This window comes from Ursus maritimus (assembly GCF_017311325.1).
Source record: "Ursus maritimus isolate PB19 chromosome X unlocalized genomic scaffold, ASM1731132v1 scaffold_X1, whole genome shotgun sequence".
Lineage (NCBI taxonomy): Eukaryota > Metazoa > Chordata > Mammalia > Carnivora > Ursidae > Ursus > Ursus maritimus.
The window spans coordinates 118,125,581-118,141,007 of NW_024423319.1; the positions used below are offsets into that span (position 1 = coordinate 118,125,581).

The following is a 15,427-nucleotide window of genomic DNA, read 5'->3' on the forward strand; positions in this document are numbered from 1 at the left end:
AAGATTAAATAGAGAAAGAGATCACGTGCCCGGGGGCAGGGGGAGGCAAGAGAGAGAATCCCAAGCAGACTCCATGCTGAGCACAGAGCCCAACACGGGGCTCGATCTCACGACCCTGTGATCATGATCTGAGCTAAAAGCAAGAGTCAGACGCTTAATCGACTGAGCCACCCAGGAGCCCTGAAAAAAATTACTATATTTTTATATATTTAAGTCCATGTAATTATATTTTATTACATTTTTCTTTAAAAAAAAATCACACATTTCCATTCTGTTCTTAAGGCAGGTTAGTTTAATTTTATAGAAGGAATACTTTCAAACAATACAAATGACACAATTAGGGAAGAGTGACAAAAACAGAGATGAATACTGATTATAACTTATTCCCATGACAGAAGGTTACTTATTTCAGCAGTGACAATTTAGTGATCGGATGGCGTGAAGACCAAATTCCCTTTTACTCGTTGCAAAGAATCCTGGTGGCGGACTTAGGATTGTGTCCGGGCCAGAAGTGCTGGTCAAACACGGGAGCTTTCTTACCCCTGAAGGACGGTGACGGGCATATTCAGAAGATGGAAACAGCCCTTCCGACAATAGGACTTCGCTTTTGTGACGTGTGGGATATTCTCTGGGGGTGGCAGTCTTCACTAGAAAGAAGCTGCAAAACCAGGTCAGGAGAGAAGCCAATCGTGGGGCTTCCTGGCCGCCCGCCGGCTCGGGCGGCCTCTGTCGCTGTCCACGGGCCTGGTCAGCCCGGCTGGCAAGCAGCACAGAACGCATCACCCTCTACCTCCTCCATCTGTCTGGCTTTTCTCTCCTGCTCACTCTGGTCCCATGCGGGTGCAAAGGCAGACCCTTGCAGGGAGGCGGGAGAAGTCAATTAGAAGTGAACTTGGTGGCAAATCCAAGTGCTCCTTGGACACTGGAATAGGGACTGTATTTGTCTCTGGTGGGGCAAAGAGCTTTTTTTAAACACACACACACACACACACACACACACACAACGCCAAACTCTGGGGTTGGGGGAAGCACTCCAAACAGAAGCCTGGATACACTGGGCAGTGAAGTTAATTGAAACCCCTGGGTTGAGGGCCTTCTGTATTGGCACAGTGGGTTCCCCCCCGTCGCTACTAACAGGGGTTGGCAGAAAAGTTGCCTCAAGCCCCCACATCCCATGCAGCGAGTGCTTCATGTGGCAACCCACCCCGGGGCGCCTGAGAGGCGCAGGATTGGCCTTCCACACGCCCATGTCTGGAGGCAGATAGTTCTTCATTGGAGTTGAAAGTATCATCAGCTGGGAGCACAGAGAAGGCCTGCCATCGTCAGCACCTGCTTGGCAATGCCGTCTGCTGTGGGGCGCTTCCGGCAAGGACTGAGATTTGGCGCATCTCTACCTCCGTGGTGCGTTACGCACACAGAGAAATCAGCCAACAAAAAGCAGCGCGGCTAGAGGCAGAAAGAGAGAGCAAGAGCTTGCGCCGTGAAAGCACGCCGTCTTCAGTCCTGGCACCAGTGGCAAACTGCACTGTCTGTGTTAGGTCTCGTGTCAATGAAACACTTCTACAAAATTCATTGTTAACAATGTAAAAAGGCAGGCAGGTTATACGGGGGGGTGGTTACAGACTAATGAGGAGAGTTACACTCATTCAAGGTAGGCATTTGCCAGGGAGGGGCAGAAAGATCTAGGAAGAGAGTTCTGTCTTCTTGTACGGTTCGCGCGTCCCACCTCATTGACTTGTCTGAGGCCTCGGAAAGGAGAGTGCATTTCATATATAATAAATTATGCAATCGACAAAATAGTTAGATCATTTGACATTTTAAAGGAATATTGGTGTATTTTTATTACATAAAAATTTTTTGTCCTCATGAACTACTTCTAAGATTTCTTAAATACTGGGTAGACTCCAGTATGGGGGGGGGGGCGGATTCCGATTTAAATCGAATACTCTCCTGTAAGTGACTCACTGGGTACCGGTCGTTACCCACGCACGCTTGCTTCCTTCCGCAAACAAGCGCTTCCCGAGGCCGTCCCGCCTGCGTCCTCACCGCCGTGTCCATCCGTGCACTCACGGATTCTCTGCAAACTCGCGCACCTCGTGCTCGTCACTTCCCTTCATGACAGTCGTCGTGCCGGAGTTCCACGCCGCCTCGTTGGTCATGGTCGGGTGCAGCCGCCTCGGGGGGCTGCGTGTGGTCGGCTGAGGGCAGGCAGTGCGGACAGCATCCCGGCCAGGCAGGCGGAAGGCCGGGGCCTGCCCCCCAGGCGCGGGGAGCACAGGACGGCGCACCGCCGGACAACGCAAGCAGAGGCCGTGCGCGCGCAGCCCGCAGCGGAGCAGCTCGGCACCGCGCACGGACGCCGGCCGGCCCGGAGCCGCCGCGCTTGGCAGCGCACGAGCACGCGGCAGCGGCGCGCACACGACACGTGCTCCGCGCACACAGCGGACACGCGGACGAGTGACGAGGGCAGCGCGGACGGTCTGCGGTTTCGGTGTCCGGAACAAAACCGGCCCCAAACTTCCGTTCTACGGCATGACGAACACTGAAGCACAACACTTTAGTCTTAAAATACATCTTAGACTCAGTATTTTCCTTCAAGGAAAAAAAAGTACTATAAATAAATTACAATACAGTGAATTTGCCTGAACTCACTTTGTTTCTGTCTTCCAGCCTTTAAGTCAAATAAAACAGCGTAAAAACTGTACACTCTTAAAACGATAGTTGATCTTATATAAAATAACCTGTCTTCAGAGATGTCAATTTCACAACAAGGAAAAACCAAGCCCTGTTGCCGTCACTATTATAAAATATATATGTATAGATATATGTGTGTGTTTTTTACAAAGTGTGTATATTAATAGCTTTGCACAAATATTTTAAGGACAAATTTAGCTAGTCTAAGAACGTCATGAAAATGAAACAGGCAGATAAATACTTCACGTGTACAAAGCACTACATCAAACATCGTCGGCAGGCAGAGGAGGTACGTTAATCCTTGGTCTTGTAAAAAATGCTATCTTCTCCCTGGAATTGGAAAGAATTACAGGTTAGAAGTGGCTATAAATGCAATGAAAGCTCTCATATCAATGACAGCTTTTCTTACTCATATGAAAAATTAAACTTCAATTCCTAACAACACATCTGTCTCTATACGGACTCTCTAAATTTTAACAGAAGTTATGAAGCCCCATGAGGACAAGGGTTTGTCTCCAATGCCTAGAACAGTGTCTGCTATATAGTAGATGCTCCATAAACACTTGCTTTATTAACAAATGAATGAATACATGAAAAGCTAGACAAATGAAGGAGTTCTAAATCACGCTTGAAGGAAGACAATTACAGTGTTTTAGGTTCCTTTAATGATGGGGATGTGAAAATTCAGGGTATAAAAAAATTAAGGCTAAAAGGCACATATTATTCAGGCATAAAAAGGAATAACTTTTTTTTTTTTTTTAAGATTTTTATTTATTTACTTGACAGAGAGAGCAGGAGCGAGGACAGGCAGGGGGAGCAGCAGAGGGAGAGAGAGAAGCAGACTCGCCGCTGAGCAGGGAGCCCGATGCGGGGCTCGATCCCAGGACCCTGAGATCATGACCTGAGCCAAAGACAGCCGAAGACAGCCGAAGCCAGGCGCCCCAAGGAATAACATTCTAACACGTGCAACAACACAGATGCACTTCAAGCACATTATCCTCAGTCAAAGCAGCCAAGCCCAAAATATCACATAGTGTAGGACTCCACTCACATGGAACGCCCAGAACTGGCAAAGCCAGCGAGGGCGAAAGCAACCTGGGGGGTGCCAGGGGCTGTGGGGAGGAGGAAACGGAGGGGTGGCTGCTTCATGGGGACGGGGTTTCCTTCTGGGGTGAAGGAAATGCTTTGGAACTGGACAGAGGGGGCGGGTGCACAACACTGTGACTGCACTAAACGCCAAAGAGTCGCTCCCTTAAAAACAGTGACTTGTACGCTATGTGAATTTTGCCTCGATTTTTTAAAAAGTCAGATACAAAAGAATATAGATGTCACTGTAATTCTCCTCATATGAGAAACAAAAACAGGGAAAACTAACGTACGCTATTCAAATTCAAGATGGTGGTTATTCTGGCGTGGGAAATCGGGAGGGGTGCCCATAATGTTCAGTTCTTGCCATGTGGACTTGTGACAACTCACCGAACTGCTTTACGCATACAAAATGCATGCTTTCCTGTATGTTGGTTAGGTTTCAATAAAAAGTTAAGTAAAAAGGCAAAGGTGATGTGTGTGTGTGTGTGTGTGTGTGTGTGTGTGTGTGTGTAAACCACTGTGTTGTTCACAATAGCAAATATTTGGAAAGAAGGTTATAAGATAGAGTAGTTAGGCCAATTATATCTTCGATGAAACAGTACAGCCAAAAAAGAGAACAGATGATGTGGCAACACAGGATATTTTTATTAAAAAAAAAAAAAAAGCAAAATGCAAACTCGAACCCACATTATGACAACAAGCAGCAGGAAGAAAACCAGTGCCTAGACAAAAGGATCAGAAGAAGAAAAAGTCAAAATGCTGACAGCAGTGAGGATTCTGCTTTTATTCTGAACTGCACATGGGTTTGTTTTTTTTAATACTTATTTGCTTCTTACGATGACAAAGGTATGACAGTCCAAAGCAAGCAGGGAGGTGGGGCCTGCGGCCTTGCCTACCTGAAGGTCTGCACCTGGATGGGCTCCTTGTGGTTCTGCCCCCGCAGCCGACAGACCCCTCTGGAGGCCTTCTTCAGCATCTTCTCAGCTGCCTGTTCTTGATGGAAGTCAAGTTTGGTCTGTCTTGTCTGGAACGGCAACATGGGATGGATGAGACATTTTTACTTCTAGTTCTAAGGAAGAGTGAGTAAAGCCACTCCCAGCCCTGGGGCCCCAGAGGGGAGAAAGGCCTGCCCCATGCACACACAGCCCTGCAACAGGGACTCTTCAAAGGAGCTACCGGGGTCCTTGGGGTGATGCCTTGCAGACAGCGGACCCGGAACACTCCGCTACAAAGCAGAGGGTGGCGAAGCCAGCGGGAGGGTCTGGGGAGCCTTCAGCAGGCTCCGGAATCGCTCGTCCCGCAGCACCCAGTGTGGGAGGTCGGTCTGACCTCGGAGCTGCGCGTCTTCTAACCGCTGCCTCAGTTCACGCAGGGTGCAGATCTCCTCGTTCAGCTGCCTCTGCCGCGTTCTGGAGGCCTGGAGATCCAGCTCCAGGTCCAGGGAGGTGCGGGCCATGAGCTCGGCCAGGGAGGACCTGCAGGGCTGCGGGAGACGGCAGCTGTGAGCACACACGCTCAGCCGGCACCGGGGCGCTGCGCAGCCGGGGAGCACGGGCCGTCTGCGAGGCCCTTCCACAACGAAGGGGGACAGGTGAAGCGCAGCTAGGGGACAGGGGTTTCTCTATGCATGACCGATGTCAAACGAACATGGATTTGGGCGAGACTAATTTAAGTCTCTAGTTCTATATCAAGTTGGTGACGCCAATGGTTGGTTTAATGGTGACCCGTGCATTTGCAAACATGTGGAGAAATAGATCCTCTCATATGGAGCTGGGGGGGATCAAAAATGGGTATAATCTTAAAAATCAATCAATAAATAATGGGTACAATCTTTTTGAAGTCCCACTTGACAATATACATCAAGCCACAAAATGTGCACTTTCTTTGGTTCTGAAATTTCACTTTGACTTGCAATGGAAAGGCACAACTCATGACATGCAAAAATGATCCAACTCAAGTTTATGACAGAGAAAACCTAAATATATAACAAGAGAAAACAGATTAAGTAAATTATAAGGCCAGCATAAAATACAGCCACTATAAAAAGTAGAAAAAATATATTGGAAAATCTTAAATAATCCATGGTATAAAGGGGGAAAAGCATATCATAAACCATATGAGTGCTTTTTGTTTAAAAGATTATATATACACACATGCAAGCTGTTAAAACCTTTCCTCCCCGCGTAAGCCTCAAGTAAGCAGATGTGCCATGTTTAAGAAAAGTCCGAAGATGAGAGAAGAATTTTGTATGTGGTACTGAGAACAGTACTTCCCATCCAATGGGAAACGACCTCAGGAAAGGCAGTTATCAGTAAGACACACCAGCGTTGTTCAGTGGGCTGGATAACTGTAGGCTTTTTACATGCACGTAACACTATTCTGCACACGTACAGAATTGGAATGCAAAGATAGGATATGATTTAAGAAACACAGGTTCATTTAAAAGCATTGCTCAATTCATAGGAGAGCTCGGCGGTTCTCAACCAGGGATGACTTGGCCCTTCAGGGAGCACTGGGCAGTGTCTGGGGACATGTCTGGTTGTCACAAGTTGTGGGGGGGGGACGCAGGGCAGCCCCCACAACCGTGACCCAGTCCGAAGCATCGACAGCGTTGCTGCTGAAACACTTTTGTAGCTGAATTGTGTCTTTCCTTCTCGTTCCCAGTCGGCAGCTGCTCTAAATATAGGCACCACATGGAAATCCGGATTTGTATTATTTCCTTAAAAGAATCTTAGCCTGCATAAGACAAGGAACTACTACTCGCTTACAAACAGAAAGCAATAAAACTCTGTAAACTGAGGCCCTTCAGAGAAAACCCACGGGGGGTGAAGTAAGTGAAAGCAGCAGAAGAGGCCTATGAAGAAGACTGCTCCAGGCTGAAAAACACCAATATCTCTACTATACATAATCCCTTGTCAAAAAAGAAAAAAAGGGTCTTTCATATAGGTTGGCTGGCTGTTTATTAATGTATCATATTTAAAAATGTAAAGATCATGAATTATCTTAGATCATGATGTTATCCTAGGAAATTAAGAAATAGTGTAACAGTTTGACATTATATAGGCTTCTAAAAATTATACCTCAGTAAACAAGGAAATAAATACATTACGTTTTTTAAAAATATATATATATTACCTTTAAATTAATGTTACCTAAAATATGACCTTTTAAGTTCTGTTCAGGCTGCATATTAGTTTGCGTGGCACGTACCTGCTTATAGCGAAGGGTCCGTCTTTCCAAGGTGTTTCGGACAAACGGGGACTTCCGGGGCAGCGTTGAACTGTCGCTGTCGCTACGGTAAAGCTGTGCCAAAGAGAATGATGCTCAGAAACGCTTTCTCAGAAGTGCACTATTCACTCTCTCTGTGTATCTGAACTGCAGGATTTCACGTCTCACAGGTGCTCGAACGCACTGCTGACGGCTGATACTTTAACTAAGCCTTCTGGTCCCGGTGAAGACGAAACCTACGCAAGTGTCAAGTAAAACTAAAGACAAACCAGAACAAACCCGATAAGCAAACCAACGCCCCACCTCCTTCATGTTACACATCGCCCGAGCCGCGTGAAGGTTCCAGGGGGAGAGGGTCAACAAGACGCCTGCCCCGGCGGCACCGGCTGGGAACAGTGCTGCTCCGTGCGGCGCTCACGACGCCGGCGCGGACCTCAGAGCCTCCCACTTGCTCTCAGTCCTTCTCATCTGCTCTATTCCTGGCTTGGCCAAGAGCTGGGAAAAAAATAACTTTCCAAAAAAAGGCTCATTCCTAGTAGTAGGACGAGCCAACACCACTAACACCCACTCTGCCAGTCAAGAGAAAAGGTCTGCTTTTAAAAAGAAAAATAAATAACACCTTCCTTATGGCAGCCAAGACATTTGGTGGCGGGTTCTTGCTTCAGGATCAACATGTATCTGTGTGAAAGCCGAAGTCCTTGCCTTCGTGGCCTTCTTGTCCATGCCCGTTAACCCCAAGGACTCAGGACACGCCGTGGCACGGCAGTGTGCGCCCCCTCACTAGATCAGGACACCCAGACAAAAACAAAGAAGCCTTCAAAAGCGTCACCTGCAAATGCATGCTTTCCAGCAGGGCACAGAGCCCAGCACAGAGCTGCAAACCTTTCCCTGCGGAAGTAGAGGACTTCCTCCTTCACCACACTGCCCTTCTCACCGAGCAGACCCGAGCCTGCTCTGTGGTGGGGCAGCGACAGCCTGCCGTGAGGAAGGGACCTGAGGCCAGCCTTGGCTCTAGCACCTCCAGGAGGGTGTCTGGTTAAGCACAAGCCCCCAGGGGGCTGCAGTCTGATGGGGCGGGAGCGCCCGAGCCTGACCCCGTGCGACTCAGGGCAGCCACCACCAGACACCTTGCTTCTGTGGGGAGAAGCGAGGCAGGTCTAGCAAATGGCCCAGGGGCAGCTAGGGCCACCGGGCTCCAACCCCCTGCTGTTCACCGCCCCCCCCCCCAAACCCCTGCCGTAGGGTAAAGGATTAACTCTGCTCCAGGAAAGTTTTGGTCCTTGCCCAGCTCCTGGGAAGTGACCCGTAATCCCCTGGAATGTCCTGCCTGAGTGTCTCTGTTTACCTGGAGACCTCGGGCCAGGCCACCCAGTCTCTGTTAACTATGTGATTTATAGTGGGGGCCTTACGCCATCAGCTTGACCTTTGGAGGGGCTGGAGACAAAGGTTAGGCATGCAGGCAATCGGCTCTGCCTATGTGACCAACCTCCCCCAAAACCCCCGGCTGGCAATACTCCATGCGTGCGGCCTCTCCCAGCAGTGACAGGTGACCAGAGCCACCCGCACAATCCTGCTGGAAGAGATCCGGAAGCTTGCCCCAGGTCTCTCCTGAGCACTGCCCGATGTGCCTCTTCCCTCTGCTGACCTTGGTCTATATCCTTTCACTGTAATAAACCATAATGGTGAATATAACGGCTTTGCTGAGTTCTGTGGGTCCTAGCAAGTTACTGAACCCGAGCATGGGCCAGGGGACCCCTGAACCATACCCCCGGTGTCTCTGGCACACGTCTGAGGCCGTTTCTCTTGTATGACTGAACTTTGGTTTTGCCCAAACAGAGCCAGCTCCTTGACGGTCCCCGCCAAGGGAAGGTGCTTTACTTCAGCGAGCCCAGTTCAGAGGCGGGAAGGGTCAAAGTTCTCCTCGATCCAAAAAGCCCCATCAGGCCACTGTGTCGTGACCATTTATCCTTCAAATTCCCTTCTCTTTCCTGATCCTTCCTGTCACTGTCACACCACCACCGCCCGCCAACCTAACACGCGGTCCTATCTTCAAGGACCACAGCAGATTGGGTCCTCCATCTTGAGGTTCTCAACATCAGAATCATTCCCAAGCTCTGGTGTCTAGGCCCCATCATGACCCATGATGGATCCTGGGGGTGGAACCCAGGCACCAGCATTTTGTGAAGCCCCCACCTCCACCCCCAACCGTGCCAACATGGCTTTGCTGCACAGTGCAGCCAAGGAACCACACCGTGTCTCCCGCCATCACCCTCGGGGTGAGAACTGACGTGCCGGGAGGGGTCAGAACCCTGCCTCAGTATCCCGAGTCTTCAAGGCTGCCGTCCGCCCTGGGACCCCGCTAAGCTACACTTCAAGACCTCCAACCACTCAGTGGCCTGACTTCCCAATCTCTACCCAATTCAGGATACTCCCTGTTCCGACCTGTTACTCTTAGACTGATGTAGAAATGGTTTGCCCGGCTTCCTGACCATGAGTTGGTACACAACAAACTGAAAATCCGGGGAGAGGTGTATTAGAATCATAAAGAAATCCAGAGTGAGATATGCACGGGCGAGGGGGAAATGGAGCCACCACACTGATCACATAACCCCCGTGCGCCGTGCTCATTATCGGTACTTGGGGGCACACAGGTCTCTCAGCATGAACGGTAAAAATAAAACATGATATGGGGGGTGGGAGGAGGAGACAACGTTCCAGACAAGTGGCAAAGGAATTCCAACTTACTCTGCAAACGTACTGGCTTCGTGCTCCAGGGGAGAAGGTCTGCGAACGCACAATTGTGCTACTCCGAACGAAAGGCGACCCATGGGCCCTGCGGCTGGGCCTCTCCTTTGGAAGACTCGCTACTTCTTCTGGGAAGACATCTTCTGTGTTGGTTTCTTTATCGACCTAGACGGTAGTTTATTATGACCATGACTTTTTCTAGAACATGAGCAACAAACATGAACCACTGTGGCCTTCTTCACTTGGAGTTCTCACTGGCATTTCACGCTTAGGTCCAAAACGATTTTCGATACTCCTCCCTGCAACACACGCATCTCCTCCTCCAAGACTCTCTATTTTCCAATTGTTCGTGCAAAAAAACCACCTTCGTGTCATCCTGGACTCTGCTCTCTTTCATACACACCATATCTGGTCCAAGATCTAATCCCACTGGCTCCAGGTTTATGATGAAGCATATTTTTTTAAAGATTTTATTTATTTATTTATTAGAGAGAGAGAGAGAGAGAGAGAGCACAAAAGGGGGGAGCAGCAGAGGGAGACGCAAACTCCCTGCTGAGCAGGGAGCCTGATTCAGGACTCGATCCCAGGACCCTGGGATCATGACCTGAGCAGAAGGCAGACGTTTCACCGGCTGAGCCACCCAGGCGTCCCATGATCGTGCATGTTTTGACCACTTGTCATCAGCCTTCCACTTGGGTCACCATCATCTCATGCCCAATTGGCACAGCAGGCTTCTGACCGGTCTCCCCAATTCCATACCTCTTTCCCCCCTTCAGCCTCTTCTCAACCCAGAAACCAGGGAGATCCTGGTAAAGCTGAAATGAGACCCAGCAATTCCACTCCTAAACATTCACTCAAGACAACTGAAAACAGGTGTTCAAACAAATACTTGCACGTAAACATTCACAGCAGCATTATTCACGTAGCCGAATGGTAAAAACAGCCCAACAGTCCATGCATGGATGCAGTTATACCAATCAAGGAACTACTACGCAGCCACGAAACAGAGTGAAGTTCCCAAAACAGGCAAATTCCTAGGCAGAAAGCAGATCGCTGGTTGCCAGGGGCTGGGGGAGAGGGGCTGGGGAGTGACAGTCTCGTAGGTGCGAGGCTTTACTTAGGGATGATGGACGTGTTTTGGGACTAGACAGAGTGGCGGCTGCCCACATTGCGAACATGCTAAATGCCCCTGAACTGTTCACTGTGAAATAAGTTCACTTCATTTTCTATAAATTCCATGTCAAAAAAATTATTTTGTCTTTAAAGATTTTATTTATTTATATGTCAGAGAGCAAGAGCACGCACGCACGCATGTGCCCAGGGAGCGGCAGGCAGAGGGAGAAGCAGGATCCTTGCTGAACAGGGAGCCCGATGAGGGACTCAGTCCCAGGACCCTGGGATCATGACCTGAGCCAAAGGCAAACACTAAACCGACTGAGCCACTCAGGCGTCCCTCTTTCAAAAAGTTATTTTAGAAAAAGAAAAATCATGGGGCACCAGGGTAGCTCAGTCGGTTAAGCAACCAACTCTTGATTTTAGCTCAGGTCATGATCTTAGGGTTATGAGATCCAGCCCTGCATCGGGCTCTGTGCTCAGCGTGGAGTCTGCTTGGGATTCTCTCTCCCTCTCCCCACACCCCCCCCCACTCACTTGAATGCATGCTCTCTCTCTCTTTCTCTCTCTCTCGGAGAAAAATCCACAGAAAACCTTAAGTCAGATCATGTCAACCTTGGGCTCAAAACCACCCACCACTTTCCCAATCATCTCAGAGAAAAGGGAGAGTCCAGAGTGGGCCCCTACACAATCTGGTCCTTTTGCTTCCCTCCGTCCTCAGCTCTGGCGACCCCCCTGCCCCATGCTGGACTCACTGCTGTTCTTTCATCAGCCCCCCACACCCCCATCTGTGGGCCTGCACCTGCAGCTCCCTGTACCTGAATGCTCTTCTACAGCCCCGCACAAGGCTCCTGAGACCCCTGCCTTAAGGCCTCTGCTCAAAAACTGCCTTCTTGGTGACGCTTCCATGACCTTTCATTCTTTTTTATTGTAAAAAATACATAAGATTTACCTTGACCATTTTACGGTGCACAGTTCAGTAGTGTTAAATGTATTCACACTGTTGGGAAACAGAGCTCTAGAACTTTTTCATATTCCCAAACCGACTCTGTCCTCATTAAACAACTCCTTATCCTCCGTCCCCCTAGCCCCTGGTGACCACCTTTGTACTTCCTGCCCATATGAATTTGAATACTCTAGCCACCTCCTGTATGTGGAATCATACAGTATTCACCCTTCCGTGGCTGGCTTACTTTACTTGGCGTAATGTCTTTGAGGTTTGCCTATGTTGTGGAATTTAAGAGGATTTCCTTCTCCTTTAAGGCTGAATGATATCCCACCTTTTCCTTACCCGTATCCGACGACAGACACTTGGGGTGCTTCTACATCTAGGCTCTCCTGAATAACGCTACTAGGAACGTGGGTGTGCAAATAGCCCTTGGAGACCCTGATGTCAATTCTTTTGGATATATACGCAGAAGTGGGATTGCTGGATCATAGCAGCTCTATTTTTCAGTTTTTGAGGAACCTCCATGCTGTTATCCATGGAGGCTGTACCATTTTACAATCCAACTTAAAATATAAATGCAAATCTATATTTCTAAATGTAAACCCCTTCTAAAATAGGAACTCTTTCTAAAAATGCAAATCCCACCTTCCCTAGCACCCTGTCCTCCAGCAGCCCCTCTTCTCAAGTGCTGTGTTTTCCCGAGAGACGCTTGCCTGCCTCCCCTTTATTTTCTTCACTGTCGCATCTGCACTGCCTACCAACTACCCACGTGTGCACGCAGAGAGACCACAAACGTGGTCAAGAACAAACAGCTGGGGAGCTCCAGTGAAGGGCACGTGGGTATTTGTTCTATTATTCTAGCAACTTGTCTGTAGATTTGAAGTATTTCAAAATTAAAATCAGGGGTGTGGGTGGGGATGACGACAACACACTAAACTTGCCTCCCACAGCCCCTTCCCTCACTTGAGCCCATGCTTTTAAAGGTTTTAAAACGCTGACCACCAGCAACCACTGGCAGCCTGGGCCACAGAAGAGCTCCTCTAGAGGGGCCGCGTGTGGGCAGCTTGGGAAGCTGACACCATGTCTCTCGAGACTTGTGCTTTGGGGTGACAGCGGGGACCATGGTGATAAAACGCTTTGAGGTGTTGAACGGTTTGTGGAAAAAACTTCCCAGAAAGTACTGATTCAGTGTCTCCCAACCTCAAAGGCTTCCTTAGACATCTGTCACTGCAAATGTGAGACTTCCTCGCTGAAAATGTGGCCGTGAGCACAGCTAAGATTGGCTGAACAGAAGGGGTGAAGGGGTACCTCGTAGCACCTAACATCTCAAAGGGAGCAAAGGGATGAGACGCGGCCAAAAGCGAGGACATGTGAGACCTCCTGAGCCATATGCGGCCCTGAAGATGGGAACAGGTCATCACCGGGCAACACGGAGTACCAATCTGCCCTTTCCAGCTGTAGCTGTCCTTTCTTTTCAATTGAGAGTTGAGAGATATTTCTATGGTACCTGCTGTGCCCATTTTAAGCCGTTTACAGATTTAGGCCCCTCCCTTCTTTCCCTCGGCTGTCCGTGAAATGCCCCCTTGGCTATGGCCCCCCGATCCACCAGCACAGTCCATTTCACACCACACAGTCCCCACGGCCCCCGTCACGGGCAGTGGCTGCAGGTAAGCCACACTGTTCTACTCCTGCATCGCAGAGCCTGTCGGCTTCGTCTCACCCATCTCCTCCACCCACCCCTTCCCGTTTCACGTGGGGGGTGCAGGCACACATGCCCTCCTTCCAGGGCTGTGCCTGGGGTTGTGCGGCAGAACATTGTGGAGCCCCAGCAGTCCCCTGACCTTGCCCACCTACCTTCAGAGGCGGAGGCTGAAGTTTCTCGGGGCTGTAAGGATCGGCCTGGCCAGCAAATGTGTGTCCATGGAGTGGGTCGATGCCAATGCAGCAGGGCTCCGGGTGTGGGGGGCTGGTCTGGGCGCAGCTGCTGCAGCCGCTATCCACCGAGTCGGCTTGCCAACTCCTAAAGCAGACGTTGCAAAAGCCCACAGCACGTGTGTCAACGTGGTCTTCCTTCCCTTCATCTTTTCTTCCCCAACTCCCCTGTGCACCCTGCCTTCTGCTCTTTATCAGGAATTCTCCGGTGAATTTTACTAGTGTGGAGTGGAACCAATGCTAACAGCTCTCCAGGATTTCCTGTTCGTTTTGCAGTTTGTGGATCCTTCCCTTTCCTCCCCATCCCATACATAAAACATTCTGAATTTGGTAAAAACCCCTTGCCAGAGTGGTGGTGTCAGAAAAATAAACCACAGTGTTTCTTACAAAAGCTGAGAAACCAAACCGCGTCCCGGGAGTGGGTGCCCCACGGCACTGCGCGGCAGCGGACGCGCCCGACGAGACCTACGTGCTGCCGGCGATCGCACACGGGCGCTCTTGCCAGCAAGTCAAAGGGCCTGCTGTCCCGGGGACACACGTGACAAGGCCTTTCGGTAAGAGGGTCTGTGTGTCTTTATCTGCCAACGGCAGCTGCTGAAGAGGTCAGCCTCCCGAGCCCTCGCTCGGGCCCCTCCCAGCTTCCCAGCTTCCCGCCAGTCCCCGAACACAATACCCTGCCCCTCGGCCCTGCACTTTCCCTCCCTACGGTAAATTTAGCCTCAGCTGTTCAGAAGCAGCAGGCAGCCTTGGAAATGGACTTCGTTGTGGCAAAACGTGGAAGTAAAGCAGCACCAAAGTGCCTCCAGGAGGGCTCGACAGAAGTCCGTCGGTCGAGGCGCTCGCCCATCTACTCTACGCCGCCACTACGGCACGGTGACCTCTATGGAGTCCGGGCTTCGCCCACCGGCCGCTTCAGGTACCTCTCGGACACGGCCTCGGCCAGCTCCTCCTTGCGCTCCATCTCCAGGATCTCGTCCTCCGTGTACTCCAGCTTCACCCGCTCCTCGGCCAGCTCGCGCTCCACGGCCTGCAGCTGGGCTGTGGTTCTGGCCAGCAGCGCCGTCACCGCGTCCTGCTGGGCGGGGGACAGGGGCGCTCCTGAGCCGTGGCTGGCCGCCCTCGGCGGCTCTCCAGGGCCGAGAAGCACACGCCGCGTGCCAGCAGGACGTGGTCTGGCCACCTCGTGCAGCTCCGAGGGCTCCAATTTTAAAACCACCAATATGTCTCTCCCAATCACTAGCCGGTCTGCATTAAAGCCACGGTCACGGACAGCCATATATACCAACACCTCCCATCTCTGTGCCTCCCTTGAACCTGCCCCTTGGGCAGTGCTATGCTCCCACACTAAGCATGCAGAGACGCTCGTGGGAGATGAAGCCCCCGTGACAGTGGGTGTCGGCAGCGGGACAGCGGTGGCGCTCTGCGGCACAAGAGGTAGGCACACGTACCGTCTTCCCGGCGGCGGCGGTGGCGGCTTGTGCGGGGTCCCCGACGGCACCCCCCACCCGCTCGCTCTCCCTGGCCCTGGGCGGCCCGCAGCTGCTGAACACCTGCACAGCATACCAGCGCAGCTGCATTTCGCTGGATCCGTCGTAGTCAGCCAGGTTGATCTGAGCAATGCCCTGTGTGAGTGTCCCCGGAAAAAAAAAAAAAAAAAAAAAAAAGGCAGAACAGGCA

The 15,427-nt window shown here is 50.7% G+C and overlaps 1 protein-coding gene across 1 annotated transcript in view; it reads right to left on the minus strand.

Moving 5' to 3' along the window:
* Window positions 1-281: 281 nt before the first annotated feature.
* Window positions 282-15,427, minus strand: part of WWC3 (WWC family member 3) — an 81,696-nt gene continuing 66,550 nt past the window's right edge. The window contains exons 15-22 of the mRNA XM_040634598.1: window positions 15,199-15,372; window positions 14,671-14,822; window positions 13,673-13,838; window positions 9,757-9,921; window positions 6,994-7,086; window positions 5,043-5,266; window positions 4,680-4,811; window positions 282-3,024 (exon numbers count right to left, since the gene is read on the minus strand). Coding sequence (XP_040490532.1) covers window positions 2,958-3,024; window positions 4,680-4,811; window positions 5,043-5,266; window positions 6,994-7,086; window positions 9,757-9,921; window positions 13,673-13,838; window positions 14,671-14,822; window positions 15,199-15,372 — 1,173 coding nt within the window. The 3' untranslated portion in view covers window positions 282-2,957. The remainder of the gene's footprint in view (window positions 3,025-4,679; window positions 4,812-5,042; window positions 5,267-6,993; window positions 7,087-9,756; window positions 9,922-13,672; window positions 13,839-14,670; window positions 14,823-15,198; window positions 15,373-15,427) is intronic.